The sequence below is a fragment of the Ruditapes philippinarum genome, unplaced genomic scaffold, assembly GCF_026571515.1.
Source record: "Ruditapes philippinarum isolate M1 unplaced genomic scaffold, ASM2657151v2 ctg1017_1_1_1_1, whole genome shotgun sequence".
Taxonomy (NCBI): Eukaryota; Metazoa; Mollusca; class Bivalvia; order Venerida; family Veneridae; genus Ruditapes; species Ruditapes philippinarum.
Genome location: NW_026859308.1, coordinates 33,973 through 56,001, shown reverse-complemented (window position 1 = coordinate 56,001; position 22,029 = coordinate 33,973). Strand labels below are relative to the sequence as shown.

At 34.8% G+C, this 22,029-nt stretch overlaps 1 protein-coding gene across 1 annotated transcript in view; it reads left to right on the top strand.

Annotated features, from left to right (window-relative positions):
- LOC132756024 (regulator of MON1-CCZ1 complex-like) overlaps positions 1–22,029 on the top strand; it is a 61,621-nt gene that overhangs the window by 6,050 nt on the left and 33,542 nt on the right. The window contains exons 3-12 of the mRNA XM_060746983.1: positions 253–337; positions 1,547–1,609; positions 2,429–2,515; positions 7,183–7,254; positions 10,684–10,758; positions 13,677–13,780; positions 15,381–15,473; positions 15,704–15,809; positions 19,644–19,755; positions 21,391–21,441. Coding sequence (XP_060602966.1) covers positions 253–337; positions 1,547–1,609; positions 2,429–2,515; positions 7,183–7,254; positions 10,684–10,758; positions 13,677–13,780; positions 15,381–15,473; positions 15,704–15,809; positions 19,644–19,755; positions 21,391–21,441 — 848 coding nt within the window. The remainder of the gene's footprint in view (positions 1–252; positions 338–1,546; positions 1,610–2,428; positions 2,516–7,182; positions 7,255–10,683; positions 10,759–13,676; positions 13,781–15,380; positions 15,474–15,703; positions 15,810–19,643; positions 19,756–21,390; positions 21,442–22,029) is intronic.

The following is a 22,029-nucleotide window of genomic DNA, read 5'->3' as shown; positions in this document are numbered from 1 at the left end:
ACAACAACAGCTGGGTATACCCTGCTACTCATTACTATAATAAATGTATGAGGTCGTCCTTGCCATCATATTATACAGTCTGACTATGCTAAAAATACTGATTGTAATTCAATTTTTATATTTTGATATTAAAATCCCTTATACTTCAAATGGACTATTCTATTTTCATAGAATGGCTAGTCCATTACACAAACTTTAGAAGGTTATTGTTAAAAAATGGAACATTTTTGTGATTTTCCTTTCTAATTTCAGAATGGAGGACAGGGGTGAGGTTATTTCTATGAAATTTTCACCAGATAGACGAGTGTTAGCTATACAAAGATCATCCAAGTCAGTGGTATGAAAAGAAATTGTTATAATTCAGATTATTCCTGAAATAAAAGTATTACATTTAAAAAATTTCTTGAAATCCCAACGTTTATTGCTTGACAATAAGTCTTCAAGGAGCTATTGAAATTTCTGGCTGCTCATAAAAAAAGAAAAGAAACAAAGAAAAAAAATGCTATTTTTAATTTTTGTATGTGCGTCTGCTTGCAGATAAATTCAGTTCAGAATTTCATAATTATCAACTCTTTCATATAGGATTAACTTGGATTAAGATATGGCAATTTTGTTATATAAGTTTTTTTACATCTTGTTTTGTTTTGGAAACAATCATAAAAGGCTGGAAACTTGAACCCCTGGACATTAGGTCCCCAACTCTAAAATTGCATTAATGGAGATTTGCCCCCTGGTGGAAATATCTAATCGCACATTTGCCCCAAAATAAGAATATCATGTATAAAAAAGAAACACATTTACAGTAAATATTTTTTTTCAGTTCAGCCAATAATAAATGCATTAAAATACTGAAGCATATAAAGTTAATACTATATTAAACATACATGTATTGTTAGGGAATGTTCAAAATAATCAGAAATCTTGGGGCAAATGTCCACCGTAACATTACAACATGGGACAAATGTCATGGGATGCACTTTTAGAGTGGGGGTAGTGACTACGGGGGAGGAGGGGGGAATGTCGTAGATTTCATAAACACATAACAATAATTGATAAGTCTCCACCATTTAGTCAGCACCAATCAATTATCCGGTAGGATAACAATTTTTGACACATCTCTTGGGGGGCGTCCGTGGCCGAGTGGTTAAGGTCGTTGACTTCAAAACCACTTGCCCCTCACCGCTGTGGGTTCGAATCCCTACAGGGACTTTGGATTCTTTCATGTGAGGAAGCTATCCAGCTAGCTTAAGGAACGTCGGTGGTTCTACTCAGGTGCCCGTTTGTGCCTGAAATAATGCACGGAAGGGCACCTGAGGTCTTCCTCCACCAGTAAAGCTGGAACGTCGCGATATGACCTATACTGTGTCAATGTGACGTAAAACCCAAAACAAACAAACACATCTCTTGGTGTATGTTCATATTTTGACATTGAAATTCCTTATAGTTTAAATGGACTATTCCAAATTCAAAGCAGGGTAAATCCATGACATAAATTAAGCAGGTTTATGGAGAATAATGATGACTTTAAGGGTTGTTTTTTTTTCAGGAATTTATAAATTTCCAAGAGGATTTGACAACAGACACTGCTGAGTATTCACAGACATGTAAGGTAGGTCTGCATATACATGTAAGATGGTTGAGTATTGCAAAATCATTATTATTTGTAGGATGCTAATTTTCGTGGATAGATCAATCCACGAATATAAGATCTGAGGAAATTTCATGTAAGATTATCTTGCATCACATTACCAATGTATTTACATTTAACATTACTGAAAAATAAATAGTCCACGAATATATTAAGAACCCATGAAAATGTTCTTTGTGACAAGATTTTAGAAATATGCGTTGTTGAAGAGTTGAATAATAATGTATTGTTGATGACCTGAATTAAGTAGTGATGCTCCAGGAGAGAATGAATAAGTATTGCTTAATTAAAGAAATAAAGTAAATTAAAGTGTATAAAGCTATATACCTGCTGCAAAAATTATTGTTTGAATTTTAAAAAAATAATAATTTCAAAGTGCTTGTATGAAATGAATATATATGAATTGCCTTAGAAGCAAGTGAGCAGGAATGAAATCATTGCTTAGCAGATAAACTCCTATTTAAAATGGCAGAATAATATTTTGTAATGGAACACTTTCTTCTGTCTACATACAATATGCATGTGTGTGAAATAAATAACAGAGGCATATTTTAAGTTACAGCTCTTCGAGAATCGACCATAAGATTATGGAACCAATGTAATTTTACTGTTGATAAATTTGATAAAAAATATTTCATAAGATAAAGCTTTCTACCCTTTAAGGGTTCAAGAATCTCATAGTCACATACAATAAGCATCTTTTTTCACATTTTTTAGAAGATATTCTGCTAATTTAAGAAACATGTATGTATAAATGAGGTATTTTTCTTTATATTTCAGGGAAGATCAAATCAAATTAAAGGATTTGTTTGGACTAATGTTGGAGAGATAGCTTTTGTAACAGAGCAGGGCATTGAGCTGTTTCAGGTATGTACAAAGCAGGTCATTGATTTGTTTCATGTATGTATAAAGCAGGGAATTGAGTTGTTACAGGTATGTACAAAGCTGGCCATTGATTTATTTCAGGTATGTACAAAGGAGGTCATTGATTTATTTCAGGTATGTACAAAGATAAAGCAGGGCATTGAGCTGTTTCAAGCATGTACAAAGCCAGGCATTGAGCTGTTTCAGGTATGTATAAAGCCAGGCATTGACCTGTTTCAGGTATGTACAAAGCAGATCATTGAGCTGTTTCAGGTATGTATAAAGCAGGGCATTGAGCTGTTTCAGGTATGTACAAAGCCAGGCATTGACCTGTTTCAGGTATGTACAAAGCCAGGCATTGAGCTGTTTCAGGTATGTACAAAGCAGGTCATTGAGCTGTTTCAGGTATGTATAAAGCCAGACATGAGCTGTTTCAGGTATGTACAAAGCAGGGCATTGAGCTGTTTCAGGTATGTATAAAGCAGGGCATTGAGCTGTTTCATGTATGTACAAAGCCAGACATGAGCTGTTTCAGGTATGTACAAAGCAGGGCATTGAGCTGTTTCAGGTATGTATAAAGCAGGGCATTGAGCTGTTTCATGTATGTACAAAGCCAGACATGAGCTGTTTCAGGTATGTACAAAGCAGGGCATTGAGCTGTTTCAGGTATGTATAAAGCAGGGCATTGAGCTGTTTCAGGTATGTATAAAGCAGGGCATTGAGCTGTTTCATGTATGTACAAAGCCAGACATGAGCTGTTTCAGGTATGTACAAAGCAGGGCATTGAGCTGTTTCAGGTATGTATAAAGCAGGGCATTGACCTGTTTCAGGTATGTACAAAGCCAGACATGAGCTGTTTCAGGTATGTACAAAGCAGGGCATTGAGCTGTTTCAGGTATGTATAAAGCAGGGCATTGAGCTGTTTCATGTATGTACAAAGCCAGGCATTGACCTGTTTCAGGTATGTATAAAGCCAGGCATTGAGCTGTTTCAGGTATGTACAAAGCCAGGCATTGACCTGTTTCAGGTACACTGGAGCCGCGATATAGCGCTCATGTTGGGGTCCATGATCTCAAGACAGCGTTGTAACGAGTAACTTTTTAAAACTCTCATTGTGTAATTATAGCGAAAATATCGCATTACCCCACCCATCGCAGAAAAATATAACGCTTGTTAGTGGAAATGATTGTTTACTTACCTTCCAATGGATATCAGTCCAAGCTTTTTTATATATTATTATTAATTATTTTGTAAAGCATTACTGAATATCTTTAATATAAACATGAACTTTACGAATTAAAAATATAAACCACGAATGTACAATTGTTTATAAATTTCCAGTAAAACAGCGGTGTTAACGTGTGTTATGTGTGGTCATGAAAATTGATACCTAGTGGATGGGACTAAATTAATTGTCTTTCCTGCTGTCTCTTGTGAATAAAAAATCAGTCATCCTCAACAACTTTTTTGCCAATAGATCGAAAGTAATTTTAAAATTAATTGTACGCTTGGGTGATTTACTTAACTCTTCGGTGTTTGCATGTTTTAGCTAACAGTTTGATACCTGACTGATCAACAGTTCAAAATGAACAAAAGAGCGGATTAACGCTTACCCCTGTATGACTTCACACCTTCTTATCATGAGTGACGTAATTATGACTGTTTATTGCACTCGACTGACACACTGAACAAGCGTTATAGTGGATAAGGTGCGGTATTGATATACATGAAAAAAAAATTATAATCGGCGAAAAATACGATTTTTTTTTTGGGAGCCAAGGCATATGAGCGTTCTACTGAGATTAGCGCTATACCGAAGAGCGCTATATCGCGGCTCCAGTGTATGTATAAAGCAGGGCATTGAGCTGTTTCAGGTATGTACAAAGCCAGGCATTGACCTGTTTCAGGTATGTACAAAGCCAGGGCATTGAACTGTTTCATGTATGTACAAAGCCAGGGCATTGAGCTGTTTCAGGTATGTATAAAGCCAGGGCATTGAGCTGTCCAGGTATGTACAAAGCAGGTCATTCAGCTGTTTCAGGTATGTACAAAGCCAGGCATTGAGCTGTTTCAGGTATGCATGGAGCAAGGCTTTGAGCTGTTTCAGATATGTTCAAAGCCAGGCATTGAGCTGTTTCAGGTATGCACGAGGTACAAAGCAGGTCATTAAGTGTCATATAATTTAGACTTACGTAGACTTAAGTTTATTGTCAGAAACCATACTAGGTTTATTTGTTAGATACCGTAAAATACAACTGTCTGGTTTTCTCAAATAATAGCCTCAAAGACAGGACTGGTGCTAATGAATTAAACATACTATTTGATATGTATTTTTAGCTCGACTATACGAAGTATATGGAGAGCTGTCCTACTCGCCCCGGCGTCGGCGTCCGCGTCCAGATTTTAGATTAAAGTTTTGGTGCAGTAAAATATTTTTCACTATAACTTTGTCATTTCTTAAGGTATCAACTTCAAACTTCAAATATATGTTCCTTATCATCAACCACATCTTATGTGACAAGGTTCATAACTCTAGCACCAATATTTTCAGATTTATCTCCCCTTGAACTTAGAATTTTCCTTAAAAAATACTATTTTTTACTGTAACTTCTTTATTTCTTAAGGGATCAACCTCAAACTTCAAATATATGTACCTTATCATCATCCCCATCTTATGTGACAAGGTTCATAACTCTAGCACCAATATTTTCAGATTTATCTCCCCTTGAACTTAGAATTTTCCTCAAAAAGTACTATTTCTTACTGTTTCTTCTTTATTTCTTTAGGGATCAACCTCATACTTCAAATATATTTACGTTATCATCATCCCCATCCTATGTTACAAGGTTCATAACTCTAGCACCAATATTTTCAGATTTATCTCCCTTTGAACTTAGAATTTTCCATAAAAAATGTTATTTTTTTACTGTTACTTATTTATTTCTAAAGGGATGAACTAAATACTTCAAATATACAGTCTAACTTGCCCATGCGACCACGTGTATTAAGCGACTTTTGTCTTAAACGACCACTTTAAATTCCCCCCGATCATTTTCTCTCTATATCTTTAATGTATTAAGCGACTTTTGCTCAACGCGACCAGCGACCGCTAATTAGTCACCTAATTGACATCAATCTTTTCATTAAACGACCACTTTTACCTGTCAAGTAATTGTGTTTTTAGAGAACGCCACCTCGTTAAGTCACAAGTGTCAACAATCAAAACACAACAATAAACGTGTGAAAAACTCTATTTCCCATACCGTTTTAGCGTATGCAAATGAAGTTAAGTATACGCGTGACGTGTATTATCCAATAATATCGGATAAACAATGCAACGCTCCGCCCATACTGAGATGGTGTATACGCTTCGCTTGTTGACATTTAGACTGCATTGAATTGACCTTGAACTTGATCAGCCATTAAATTAATCGTAACAAATAGATGTAGTTTGTTTATTTCAAATGAAAAAAAATGCACAACAGAAAACGTCTTCACTAATAGGGTTTTCGTGTTGGAGACAAGGAAAACAACGGAGAAGTTAAAAAATTCTGGAAAAAATGTCAAACATGTACGTAATGGATCTTGAAACTGTTTTGTCAATAAATATCAGAAAGTTATTTTTTACATTTGCATCCATTTAGATTATCGGAGCGTACTTGTTTCAACATTTATATAAAAATGAAGTTGAAAAACAATCCCACCGAATAAAAAAGATGTCATTTATAAATTTTGACTTTTATATCACGCTGACTGTCTTAAGAGACCGTTTCATTAAGCGACCGTTTTGGGTGTTTCCCTTGCCCGGTCGCTTAATACACGTTTGACTGTATTTATGTTGTCATCATCCACATCTTATGTGACAAGGTTCATAACTCTAGCACCAATATTGCAAGAATTATTTCCCCATATACTTAGATTTTTTTTACTAGAAAAATGTTATTTTTTATTATAACTTTTTTATTTTTAAAGGTATCTACCTCAAACTTCAAATACTTATTCCTTATCATCAATTACATTTTATGTGACAATGTTCATAACTCTTAAAGCAATATTTACACATTTATCTCTCTTTGAACTTAGGATTTTCTTTAAGAAATATTATAACTTCTTTACTTTTTAAGGCATCTACTTCAAACTTCAAATATTTTTATATTTCTTATCATTACAATGTTTTGTGACAAGGTCCATAACTCTAGCATGACTATTTCTTGAATTATTCCCCTTGATCTTGGAATTTATGTTAACAAATACTATTTTTTTACTATAACTTAATACATAATTAAACATAATTGATTTTTCTTTCATAGTTTTGTCCTCCTTACTGTGTCCAGTATTTTATTAGTCGAGCTTCGCTGTCTCCTGTGACAGCTCTTGTTGCTTATGGCCATTGTTTATTCATAAAGCTGTCAACAGGTGTTAACAACTGTGTATCAAAAAATGGCTAACTTGAAAATTGCATTATGCTGTGCCATTTACTTGTTACACTTTTTGCTATATCATCAACAAACTCTTCACCTTTAATCTGCATTCTTTTAGCATATTTAGCAGGAAAAACAAATTAATAACACTTAACCTTAAAAAAACCCAAAAGATATGTAAATTTGATTAATTTAGCTCTTTCAAATATTAAAACGTAAGTTCCCATCCTTTGTTCATTTTTATTTCAGATAAATCCAGAGAAAAAAACGTTGAAAAATTTGAAATCAATGAGTATTAGTATAGGATGGCATGTATGGATGGTAAGTATTCTTTGTTAATCCCCTGTGAGTTAGCTGGGGGGGGGAGGGGGGTAGTAATAGGAATGGCCTCCAACAGTTACTCTGTCTGTCTTTATGTAACACTTTCATGTTCACTCTATAACTTTTAAAGTATTGAAAAGTTATAACATGGCTCAAATGATCCCCATTATGAGACAATGTACAGAGCCCAACAACAGAGTCCCTACTCCCAAGGTCAAGTTTATTCTTAAAGGTGAAATGTAAAAAAAAAAAGTCAGCATTTCATTTAAGATACCTTGGCACAATTATGTCACACAACCCCATCATGAGATGATGTACAGAGCGCAACAATTCGACCGCTACCTCCAAGGTCAAGGTCACATGAAAAGGTTGATCTAAAAATGTCACGTTCGAATCCCAACAGGGACTTCGGATTTTTTCATGTGAGGAAGCTATCCAGCTAGCTTACGGAACGTTTGTGGTTCTACTCCGGTGCCCGTTTGTGCCTGAAATAAGCATGGAAGGGCACCTGAGGTCTTCCTCCACCAGTAAAGCTGGAACATCGCCAAATGACCTATACAGTAAAAACTCGCTAATGAGACCAATGAAGGGACTTTACAAATCTGGTCTTTATAGCGGGTTGGTCTCATTAATGAGTTTGGTCAAACAGAAAACCAGGATACCATGTATTGTACACATGTTTATTTCTGAGCTAACCTATTTCAAATGAGAAGATATAAAGCATACACTTTTATTTTTTTTATTTTCATTTATTTTTTTCATTTCACTTTTTAACATTATAAAATTTTCAAACTTCTTTAGAGGTACAAAATGTATTATGAATGTCTTTAAACACAAACATATTTTTTCATTCTTGTTAAAAGAATGACACATCTTACTCAATTAAATCACCATTTTACTACAAAGCACACCGAACAATTAACCTTTAATTATTTTCACAGTTTTCATCGCCGATAACAACTTCAAAAACCTAATCGTATCATGTTTATGTTTGTTTAAAATTGTGGAACGAAAGAGATAATGATAGCGGCAACACCTCTAAAAAAAACTTATTGAAAGTTTTTTGTTCAATATTTTGTTGTTTTAACCCTCCAGTTATGACTTTAAAGGTGTGAAACTAAGAAATTATCGACAATATTATTGATCATTTCCGGATTTTATACAAAGTAACCTTGACCTCCGCCGTAAATTGGATGTCGTTAAATGTCGTAAAACTAGGACAACCGTTGTTTACATCACGTGTCAAAAAGCTTTCAGCAATATACATGCATGTCAATATCAAGGTGAGAAAGTGCCCGCGGTCGTATTAATGGGTTTCCAAACGTACAGAATTTACGAAATGGGACTGAATTTACTGGTCGTATTACGGAATAACGGGGTGGTCTCAAAATCGGGGTTAGCGACCATTAAAATAAAGAATAAAAAAATCGGGTCTTTAAAAAATCGTTCGTATTAGCGGGTTGGTCTCAAAAACGGGGTGGTCTTAAAGCGGGTTTTTACTGTACTGTGTCGGTGTGACGTAAAACCCAAAACAAACAAAACAAACTAAAAATGTCAGCATTTCTCCAAAAAAGTTTATAGAATCACTTAGAATAAATGATTACCATTCTGAGATGATGCCAAGAGTAAAAAAAACCCGGATTGCTACTTCAAAGGTCAAGGTCATACTAAAAGGTTGGTCAAAGGTTAAAAATTGAACTGCAGACACTGTGAAGGTTGTATGGCATTTTTACAGCTTTACTGGTGCAGGCACACTTTGAGTATCCCTCTTAGAATATTATTTAAGGCATGAGATTGCACCTGAGTACACTTATATACCTCACATTAAACAATTCTTGTCTCAGGTGGGTGTTACACAAGGACAAGTGATTTTAGGTCAGCAACCTTAACCACTCATCCACAGAGGCCGGAAAGGTAGGGACTGTTGTATAAACCCCTACTTTGCCCGAACTGGAAGTGATAATGGTAACATTTGGCACCGGGATATAGCCAGACCAGAAGTCTGTAACCGAGTGATTAAGGTTGTTGATTTAAATCCATTTGCCCCTCACCACTGTGGGTTTGAATCCTGACATGGAAGCTGGATTCTTCAATGTGAAGAAGCTATCTAACTAGCTTAAATAACGTTGATGGTTCTACTCTACTCAGATGCTCGTTCATGCCTGAAATAATACAAGGAAGGGCACCTGAGGTCTTCCCCACCAGTAAAGCTGGAAAGTCTCCATATGACTTATACTGTGTTGGGGCGATGTAAAACTCATCCCCACAAAAAAACCTAGAGCCAGGCCAGCCATCACAGTGGCACAGACTGACCAGGCTCTTTACTGTTGGTAGCTCAGATATTGTATTTTGATACCCATAACACAAATTTAACAGGTGTCAAGTAATGTCTTGATTATAATGTAAATATAGATGCTTCTTTTATAGGTACATTTACAATTATACATGTATATATATTCTGCAGAATCAACTGAAATAACTTTTTTAACTGTGTCAAAAAGAATAATTTTTATATGACAATGAATGCCTAGTTTTATTGTGCCCCCACTTTAGTAGTGGGCATTTAGATTTACCCTTCTCCGTCCGTCCGTTCGTCCGGCTGTCCGTTCTCTTTTGTGTCACACGTAACTCAAAAAGTATTTGACCTAGAGTCATGAAACTTTACAGGAATGTTGATCAGCATGTGTAGTTGTGCACCTGGGTATTTTCGTCTGGATTTATTTAGTATTTTTAGAGTTATTGCCCTTGACTTAGAAAATTTTTGCAATTTTCAACTTGTGTTGCATGTAACTCAAAAAGGATTTGACATAGAGTCATTAAACCTTACGGGAATGTTGCTCAGCATATTTAGTTTTGCACCTAGGGTTTCGTTTGGGGATTTATCTAGTATTTGTAGAGTTATTTCCCTTGACTTAGTAAAAACCGTTTCATTATGTTGTTATTTGTTCCTTGAGTGCTTGAGTTAGAATCAACCAACTTCACAGGAATAATGATAAACATCACTAAATTACAGGAATAATGATAAACATCACTAAATTACAGGAATAATGATTCACATCACTGTGAAGCTATGCACCTGGGACTTTGCTTGTGGATTTTTTTCAGTTTTATTAGAGTTATTCCCCTTGACTTACAGTAGTATAAATTTGCAATTTTCAACTTGTTCATGCATAGCTCAAAAAGTATTTTACTTGTAGGCCTGAAAGTTTACAAGAATGTTGGTCAGCATGTGTACTTATGCACCTTGGGGTTTGCTTGTGGATTTATTCAGTATTTGTAAAGTTCTTGCCCTTTACTTAGTAAAAGATTTTTAGTTTTCAAAAAATATTTGACCTAGAGTCATAAGATTGACAGATCAGTGGTGGGCTGGGGGCAACCGTGTGTTATGGACACATTTCTAGTTATTTTATTATTATATTTTCTACTCAGTCACGAAGCGAGGGCGGACTCCTATTGGTAGCTACTGGTCAACTGGCCAACAATCTGCAGCCTGTATATTTTAATGTAAGTTGTTGATTATTTTTAGCCTTTTTTTATACATTCTTATGCCCCTTCATTGATATATTGGAGAGTGTTGGGTTGTATTGTATTTCTTTCTCTTTGTCCATCTGTCTAATTTGAATGTTTTTCCGTCTGCTTTGTAGAAAAGTTTAGCCGTAACATTTGCCTCTTTATTACTAGACACAACATTTAGACAAGCGATTCATTTTGACATACAACCTTGATCCTTAAAGGAACTTGATATCTCAATGCAAATTTCAGGAAATTATATACAATTTTCGTGATATTTCAATGTTATTAGTTAACATCATGATATATGTATTAAAAGATTTCAATTGTGCCCTTTATATAATATAAACACATGTTGTTAAAAAATGAAATGTAAGAATAAATCCATGTAAATAAAAACTGGAAAAAAAACAGCAAAGAAAGATGAAAAAAGTCTTGTGGAATTTCTTGCCATTTTTCCTGTTTGCCAAAGTACAATTTTAGCCTGATTTTCAGAAATATTTTCACTTGATAAAATGATTACCTCCCAACTGATTCTTTATAAAATGCAAACATTGTTGTTCTATGGATTAAAGTTGTTATATCTTTTAACGTTGTTTCTGATTCACAGGCAAATGTTCAACTCCTATTATAGCCTAAAATCGGATATTTTCCCCCCTTTTGCCCATGTTATAACGGGACCAAAACCATGTGTTAACATAGTCACGCACTCTTGTTATAGCCCGGTTTTACCTTTGCGCAATACATACAGGGCCAAGTAAACAGACAAAAAAATGACGATTTGGCCTGTTTGCCAGAGTGTTATATTGAAATTATTGATTCGAGGGCCTCAATTGCATAACGCGAGCAGCATTCAAGTATCTATGCTGGAAATACGGCGTATAGACATCGCCGCTAATCTTGGTTGTCGCCCTTTCTAAGAAACGGACAGTTGTCAAACTGTAAACAAATAAATGTCGTTCAGTTTAACCCTCAAATTAACTTACAAAACAAGATAACACAAAATGAATATGAGAAAATGTTGTTTTATTGATGTTTATATTGATAACTTTTCTTTATATTTCTTTAAGAGAATAATGTTTAGTGCCTGATATTCTTTTATAAACTTGTGAGCTTGAAAAAAAAAAACGATTCTGATGTCACTGATCTTTTATCTACCGTCAATCTGAAATCATTCTAAGAATTTCTGAGGATCATGTTTTGTCTTGGGCAGAGTAATTTGTTGTTGTTTTGTTTTTTTGAGTTAATAAATATCCAATGATAAGCTTTGTTAAATCAATTTAAATTTGAATTTTCGAACGGTTCTGAGCATTTGAATTTCCCAAGTAGTTGGCCCCGGAAAAATAAAACGCATACGTAAAACATGTAGAATTGAATAAATACCGTCCAAGCACAAGGATTTAATGTATGTGTTTTGTATTAAATATACATCATGAATCTTTTTTTAAAATTTTATGCTATAATAGCGTCAACGCACGTTTATTTCGTGTTATAAAGTCTGCAGAGTCCCTCGGAACTGTTGGAGCCCTCGCCCTACCGGGCTCGAGCACCAACTGTTCCTCGGGACTCTGCAGATGTTATAACACGAAAAATGGGTGTTAACCCTATATTGTGTCATAAAACCATAATTGCCACACACCAGTGTTTTCCTTCTTGAAAGGTCTGGTAAACACAAACATTCGAAATGCTAAGAATGCAAATGCAAAAAAAAAAATCATCCAAAATGTTCCAGAATTCATATGTATGAACATAGAAAATAGGAGTGAGACTACAAAAAGTGTTGGAGTACCACACTTTTAACTGTACCATTATTCGGTTTATACCGGACAGGGCGCTGGAATGATTATTTGCTTAAGTCTTGCCATCTAGTTAATCTCTTCACACTGATTTATAATATACAATAATATATGAAAAATGTAAGAATCAGCGAAAAAAAAAGGTGATATTTTGGTACTTTGAGATCATGAGCTTTGCAAGCATCTATAGGTAGAAGGGAGAAGTTCAGGAAGAAAGAAGTTCCGGAATTCATACACTGTATGATGTGACTGACTCACTTATTTTTGTCGAGCATGCATCCTTAACTCAGTAGGAATCTGTCAATTGTGTGAGGTGAATCGAAGTTCAATGCCTGGGAGTAACATGTTTTCTGTGATGCTAATTAGATATACGTGTATGGGATTGAAAGTCTTTTAGATTGATTTCATGTCCAACAAAACAAAAATTTCATACCCATAGAAACTGTACACTATTGTTGATTCCCAGCTGGATGCTTTGATTTGATTCCCTGTCTGAATTTTATTATAGGATTTCTTTTATGGATTCTGTTATTTGATTCCCTGTCTGGATTCTGTTATATACTCCCTATCTGAATTCTATGATTTAATCCCTTAATGTGGATTCTATTTTTTGATTCCCTTTCTTGATTCTTTATTTGATTCCCTCTCTGGATTCTTTGCTTTGATTTCCTTTCTTGGTTCTTTTTTGTTGTTTTCATTCCTATCTGAATTATATGATTTGATTCCTTTCATTGATTTTATGATTTGATTCCCTTTTTGATTTTATTTCTGGGTTCTATGATTTGATACCCTTTCTGGATTGTATGATTTGATTTCCTGTCAGAAGGAATAAGATGAAAAAAAAAAAGAATAGACATGTTGGAATAATGGAGTCATAATTTGGAACTCAAAATGATAGAATCTGTTTGAAGAAACCCTAAAGGATATGCTATCTCTTTTATCATTGTTTAAACTCATTTTAAGAGCATTTTTTTTTCCTTTTTCAAAAGGGAATGTTGTTTTTTAGTTTTTACCTTCACACACAGATGTAACATATATTCACGATCATTTAAATGGCAATGTGCCAAAATTTCCATGACCTAATGATAGTCTTGGTGCTTTTATTGCTTATTCAAGCCTGGGGCAATGACAAAGTTACCAAAGTTTGAAGTAGATCTACCAACACTTCCTAGACAACAAAAACAGCCGCTGATGGAGCGAGATGTCACAATAGCTTACATGTAAGTATGGTAAACATTTCATTTATATTTTGTATTTTCATTCCCCCAAATAGACCTGGCGTATATACTATTTGCAAAGTTCACTTTTGTGTATTGGATTAGGGTGACGGAATGGCTATCAGGGCAAAAAAACCCTTCTTTGTAGAGGCCGAATATAGGCTGCTTCCTCAACCAAACTAGCCTCTTTTTTCCCCAGTTTGGTCCTCAAAATTCCCCAGTCTTTTGAAATTTCCCATAGAATTTAGAACAAAATTAAATAATGGTGTTGAGTTAAGGTCCTTTACAGCCTTATTAGTATTTCCCAGTGCTTTTTGCTTTTCTATTTTCAAGAACTTGTTAAAAGTTTGTGTTAAATTTGAGACCCTTTTTCCCAAAGTATGTGAAGTGACAGTTACAAGTACCTGAAATAATGCACAGTGGAACAACTGAGGTCTTGATCCACGTGTAAAGCTGGAAAGTTGCCGGTTATGTCCTTTACTAGTTGGTATGTCTGTAATGCCCCTAAAAAGTTAATTAAAAGTTATGTAATTTTTACTTTCATCTTATCAGATATGGGCAGCTGTACATTATTTTACTTGCATTTTATTATATTTGGGCAGATGTACATTGTTTTACTTTCATCTTATCAGATATGGGCAGCTGTACATTAGTTTTACTTTCATCATACTGTATGTGTAGAAATATTTGCGGGCTTCAAATTTTCGCGATCTTCGCGGTGACATTCGATCCGCGAATTCATGTTCAGCGCGAATATTTCTACACCAATAATTTCTTAATAGTCATATTTTCGCGCATCTATAGAACAATGTATATCAGTATGTTCATGGCTGCCATAAGTCTTGTATCCGTGGCGCTTTCAAAGAGTGATTTAACTGTTGTAAAAACTGTACATGTAACATTCAGCTCTGTATATAAATTAGTTTGCTAGTGTATTATTGTGTGACTGATATGATTATCGGATTCTTGTTTAAGTATATACATGTTTGAACAATACAATTGCATCACGCTATTTATTTCATAGTCTGGGTCATAAACGTCTTGACATCTGATCAGATTATATTTTGTTTTTCTAAACAAACAAACAACACAAACTTAAACGATTTTAACTGTTGAAAACATGGAAGACAAAACAAAATTACTCAGTCAACATATTAACAAAATCGGTGAAAAATTATGGTCTTATTCAGTGCTGTTTAAAACTGTGAAAAATAACACACGTTAACGGACATTCTTTTGTTTGCCATAATCTGTCCGCTAGACAAATTGAATGTCTTTGTTCTGTACAATAGCGTATTGTTTGACACAAGGTGTTGAAAATTACTATGAAGGCCCACAGTAAAAAGTATGCAAAATGAAAGAAGGCTGCTTGCGAAAACCATTTACTAATCGTGTAAGAGTAATTTCCCTTATTTTTTTTAACTTGATGGGTGTACGCGAATTTATGATTTTCGGCAGTCACCTCCGCGAATTCAAAATAGCGCGAATATTTGTATATACCCCCAAAATGGACCTTTCCGCGAAAATTTGCTTCCGGGAATTTAAATACACATACAGTATCAGATATGGGCAGCTGTACATTATTTTACTTTCATCTTATCAGATATGGGCAGCTGTACATTATTGTATTACGTCATCAGCCTAGACCTGGTGTGGCGGGGGCGGAAGTTGTCTTATACCAGATACAACAACACAAGTAAGTAATAGAAATATTAGACTATACCAGATCTGTTTACTGTGCAGAATGCCTCAAATAATAATAATAGCCTAGTTAATTAACAGACTTATCGAGGCATATAATTATATATTTGAGGAACCTTTATTGGTCTTAGAAACCTCTCCTTTAAGATTTATTAGTAAAAACACTAGTGGAAGATCTAATTTTTTTCCATTTCATATAGAATTGGTTTTCTATTTATATTTCAGGGAGGCTCCAGCTAAAAAGACTAATGTGTTAAAGTTGGAAATGAGCGGTAGATTTGCTATAAATGTGGTGGACAGTCTTATTGTTGTACATCACCAGGCTTCTAAGGTAAATCAGTCTATTCTTTTTAATATATACTTTTCTTTGTTACTCTGAGGGAAAAATACCAATACCACCACCACCTTCCCTTAATGTATTTAATTTTTTCTTAGTAATCTTGTGACATAAGCATAATTACTTGGCATTATCAATGGTTCTCTCCGCCCTTATTTAAAGATCATTTTTGATTATGTTACAATTTTGATTTCTTGAAACTAATTTACATTTGGGCATATATTGCCATGTCAATGTGGTGCCTTTGTTTACTACTTTTGCTTTATTCAGTATTCATCTGCCTTCATACTGACCAAGGATAAAGTTTTGAAAGTATCTTTATGTCTGTGTAGATTATGTAAAGACACTACCGCAAATTGTCTCTCCGGTTAACAAGTTTCCTGTTGATCCTCGCATGGTACATGCTAACGAATGTTACAGTTTAAAGACATTATGTGTGAAGTAGCACTTACAAGTCCTTTGTATTGATTATTTTTGTTGTTGTTGATGTGAGTAAACATCCATCAGCATACTCTTTAGTGAAAGGTACACTGTTAGCCTTTCATTAAATAGTTTCTGAAGATGTTATTCTTTCAAGTGAATGCTTACAATTTGAATGGAAATAAAACTAAACTTTTACTTTAAACGACATCTCCTCATAAACCACTAAGCCAATTTCATCCAAACTTCACAGGAATGTTCCATTGGTGGTCACCTTTAAAAATTGTTCAAAGAATTTAATTCCATGCAGAACTCTGGTTGCCATGGCAACCAAAAGAAAAAACTTTAACATCTTCACGTGGGTGTCTACTAAGTTTGTTAAATAAAAGCCCTGGGGTCAAATTTGGCCCTGCCCAAGGGGGTCATTGATTTTCCCTATATGTAATATAGTTAAAACTTTAAAAATCTTCTTTAAAAAAAACTCAAAAGAGCTAGACTTCAGATGTTTAGCATGAAACATGTTCTAATGGGTGTATACCAAGTTTGTTCAAATAAGAGCCCTGGGTTTAAAATTGGCCTGCCCCGGGTATAGCAAAAACTTAAAAAATGTTCTTTTAAAAAACCTAAAGAGCTAGAGTTAAAATATTAAGCATGAAACATCTTCTAGTGAGTGTCTACCAAGTTAGTTCAAATAAAAGCCCTTGGGTTAAAATTGGCCTCGCCCCGGGGGCCTATATACAGGTGAGCAATTTCAGGGCCATCATAGCCCTCTTGTTTAACTTTTGGCCATTAGTCAAGTTGTAGTTTATGCCACACTTCTCACATTCCACTCAATCACTGCTTGCTTCACAAGATAAGCATACAACATGCTTTAAATCCATTTTTAAAACATAAAGCAAAAGTTTGCATTTTCTTTGGAAGAAAAATCATTAATTTCCAAGGCTTCCTATGCTTTTAAGAAATAATATGTATTAACAGGGTTCAGCCATAGTATAAACAATGTTTTTATGCCCCCGAAGGGAGGCATAATACAATCGCACCGTCTTTCAGTCCATCCGTCTGTCCATACAAACCCAGAGGTACTTGTGTGACTTGGAGAACAATGGGTAACGGTACATTTTCTTTGATCCTATTCATTCCGTTTTTACTTGTGTGTCTTTTTTTAGGCCTTGTGTGACTAAAAATGGCTGAAAAGATCAAAGGAAAAGTCACATAAGTACCATTTCGTAAGTACATCCGTCTGTCCGTACAAACCCAGAGGTAATTGTGTGACTTGGAGAACAATGGGTAACAGTAAATTCTCTTTGTTCCTATTCATTCCGTTTTTACTTGTGTGTCTTTTTTTAAGCCTTGTGTGACTAAAAATGGCTAAAAAGATCAAAGGAAAAGTCACATAAGTACCATTTTGTAAGTACGTCCGTCTGTGCGTCCCCACTTCATTCGTGTCCAGACTGTAACTTTGTCATTCATTGAGGGATTTTAAAATTACTTGGCACAAATGTCTACCACATCAAGACGATGTGTCGCATTCAAGAACCACATCGCTACCTCAAAGGTCAAGGTCACACTATCATTTTGAAGTTTCACATTGTCGCAATAAGAGTAAATAGGTACACACATTCATGTCTGGACTGTAACTTTGTCATGCATCAAATGATTTTGAAATTCTAGGCTTAAATGTCTACCACATCAAGGCGATGTGTCTCGTTTAAGAATTACTGCTCTACCTCAAAGGTCAAGGTCACACTCACATTTTGAAGTTTCACATTATCACAATTAGAATTAATAGGTACTCACAATTGTGTCTGGGATGTAACTTTGTCATGCATAGAAGGATTTTAAAATAACATGGCATAAATGTCTACAACATCAAGACGATGTGTTGCGTTCAATAATCACGTCCTTACCTCAAATTTCAAAGTCACACTACCATTTTGAAGTTCACTTTATCACAATTAGAGTTTATAGCTACACACATTCGTGTCCAGGCTGTAACTTTGTCATGCATCGAAGGATTTTAAAATAACTGGGCATAAATGTCATCAAGACAACATGTCGCGACAAAGACTCATGTTCCTACCTTCAAGGTCAAGGTCACACTTATAGTTTGAAGGTACTCATTTTCTCGAAAAGAGTTTGAAGATACACATTCATGTCCGACTGTAAGTTTGTCATGCATGGAAGGATTTTAAAATTACTTGGCACAAATGTCTACCACATCAAGAAAATGTGTCGCTGCTAAGGCTCATGTCCGTCTGTCTGTGTGTCCCCACTTACACAACAATCATGTCCAGACTGTATCTTTGTCATGCATTGAGGGATTTTGTAATAATTTGGCACAAATGTCTATCTCATAACAACATTTTGTCGCATCCAGGAATAAGTACCTTCTTCAAAGGTCAAGGTCACAATTATATTTTGAAGGTTCATACTATCACAATCAGAGATTACAGGTACCGTACAATTATACAAAGAACAATATTCAGCAATTAGTTACTTTGATTCCCTTATCTTTTCATAATACCTGCAAGGTTAAGAAACCTTTTCAGGAGCATTCGTCATTTGGGTGACAGCTCTTTTTAGTTAACTTGCTTTACAATGCAACCTCCCTACAACAGCCAGCTGGAATTATCAGAAATGGCTGTTGTAGAGAGTTGTTGCTTGGAGAATTTGTGTCACAGATGAAATTTTTTATTAGTTTTACTGTAATTGAAATATGTAGAGATGTAGAGACATAACAAATTAGGAATACAGGACCCTTTCAAGTGGTTATCATCTATATGTCGGTACAGGTATTCATTACTTAAGAATTGTTGATGCTCACAGACAAACATAGTTTTATATTAAAAAAAAAAACAATAAAAAAAACAAACAAACCCCAAAACAAAAACTTTTATATTCGCGCAGTTTGGCAAGCGATTTCCGGTTCAGTAGCCACTTTTAAATTGTAGACTACTTAGGACATTAATTAGATCTACAGCTCCTGCATTTAGCTTGGAGAAAATGGAACTTTATGAAATGCATAGGTGTTCAAACATATACATGTACAATTTTCTCATTCTAAATCTAATTCAACAATGTAAGTTTTCCTGTACAATAGTCATACATTCTTTACATACAGAAATAAGATTGGCTTTCCATTAATGAATTCCATTATTTTTTAAGTTGAAAAATAGGAAAAGCAATAAAGAAAAAATTTAAATATGTTTAAAAATGGAAAAGTCACCCCAAAAAGATTTTTGCTGGCCGCTCTAGAAGAAGATTTCCTTTTTGAGAAAAGAGTGGCTGTTGGTGGGAGTTAAATTATATAGTAAAAGACAGGCAGTGGCTTGGGTGGTGTAGTTGTTGTGAAAAGCAGATGGTATGTGAAAATATAATTATGTAAGCTTTGTTGTTCTTGATTTTCAGACATCTGTGATATTTGATATTCACTTGGATGGGGAAACAGATGGCTATGTAACGACTCATTACCCAGTGGTGTCACCTTTACCAATCAAACCATTTAAGCTCCTCCTTCCAAGTAAGTCCCTGTTAACTCCACCCTTTTGTGTCATTTTTTTGCTCCACTTTTCAAAGAGTTTTTTATTTATGGTCACTAACTTAACAGTCTTATTAAAATCATATCGTAACTGTTGCTCCACTACCCTTTGCTTGGTAGCGAATAAGAGTAATGAAGCGAAAACGATAATCTGATTTAAATGAGATTGCTAACTTTATCTGTTGATGCACATTGATGAGGTCAAGGTCACTAGGGCCTTAAATAACAAAAAAAAAACACCCAAAAAACTGGCCAATTTACAAAATGCATTGACAGAGAAACTTCAAACCTTGTACACATTGTATGTAGATGCACCTTGATAAGATCGTTACCTTAGTGCAATAACTGGTTAACTCCTATTAAATTAAGAAGGACTTAACCTGTTACTGCATTAAGGTGACAATTAATGAAGTTTTTGTTTCATGTAAATAACTTAAACTATGACTTTGAACTTGTGTATGCATCTTGATGATTTTTTGCCGGGGCCACCCCCCTTTTTAAATAAAATTTATTTTTTATTTAAAAAAGATTTATAAAATAAATTGGGTAAAGTGGTGGATGCTTCGTTTTGAACAATTCTTTTTCATAAGGGAAAAGACTTATTCTGAAAGAAAATGATGTTTCTTTCTCTAGTTTTTTTATGTTTTTTGATGTACATGAAAAGTACTACCAATGTCCCCCCTTGGGTTTTAAGCACATTTAACGGGGTTTAATTCCCCATTAAATTTAAAGTGGGGGATAGCCTCTACTGCATGAAAATTTTAATACGTAAACCTTTTATACCTCCATTTAAAAATATTGAAACTATCTTCACTATTTTAATCAAAAAGTGTTGTTTTCTACATATAAGAATATTAAGAAAATGCCAGTTGTTACAGATACACACACACAATTTTAATGGACTTTATTGAAGAAATAAGTAAAATGTTTCACTAAGACACTGACAGAGTTAAATTATTTTAGTTGAAAACTTTGTTGTTGAGTTGTAAAATATGTCCAAACATTGGATTAATGTAAACACTGGCTATATGGAAATATACATTTACTGTGATAAAAGTGATGAGGCAAATTTAGTTGTTTTTTGTTTTGTTTTTTCTTTGTTTGTTGGGTTATATGTCGCACCAACACAGCTATAAGGTTGTGTAGCAGCATTACTGGCGCATTTCTTTAGGCACAAATGGACACCTGAGTAGAACCACCAACTATCCTTAAACTTCAAGCTGGAGAACTTTCTCAAATGAAAAAATCTGAACACACTTGTGTGGCTTGAGCCTACAGAGATGAGAGGCAAGTGGTTTTAAGTCAACGACCTTAAACCACTTGGCCACAGAAGCCCTAGGTTATGTTGACTATAATTTGAGCCGCGTCATGACAAAACCAACATAATGGGTTTGCAACCAGCATGGATCCAGACCAGCCTGCGCATCCGCGCAGTCTGATCAGGATCCATGCTGTTCGCTATCAGTTTCTCTTCTTGTAATAGAGTTGGTAAGCGAACAGCATGAATCCTGATCAGACTGCGCAGATGCTCAGGCTGGTCTGGATCCATGCTGGTCGCAAACGCAATATGTTGGTTTTGTCATGACGCGGCTCACTTGGTTCTTTGCCATTTTTCAGCGTTGAATATACAGCAAGGTCAGGAGAAAATGGAGTACACATGTGAACTTTGTATCCTTTGTATAGAATACTATTTCACCATCTGTTATTGAAGACAAAAAATGTCATAATCAAGTGGCCCTTTTAATAGCTCCAATTTTCAAAGAAAAAAACCTTATCCTTTTTGGTGAAGTTTTTGTTTATGGCACAAACTTCAATAAAGCTATAATATTAAAACAGCACTTGTTTTTTTATAAAATCTGTTATTTTGTAATGTTATTGTTTATAATGATTAAGTAATATATTATAAATAGTTTTTCAAAAATAAATTTAAAAGTTACTAAAGGGGGCCACGATACCCTCTTTTGGGTTAACCCAAACTGAATTTTCTTTTCCTTGAGGTTTGGGGTTCAAACCCGGGTAAAAACCTTGGGTTTTTTTCAAAAAACATTTTCGTGTTTCCCCCCTACCCTAGAGGAAATCCCACTGGGCTTTTTAAAAAAACCCAAAGGGGGTTTTTCAATAAAAAGCTGGGGATGGTTCCCGGTTTCCCCTTGTTTTTAAAAAGCTGTTTTTTAAAATTTTAAAACCATGTAAAACCTTCCCTTTTAACACTCTTTAAGAGGGGTTGGCACCCCCCAAAAGATAGATAGATAGATA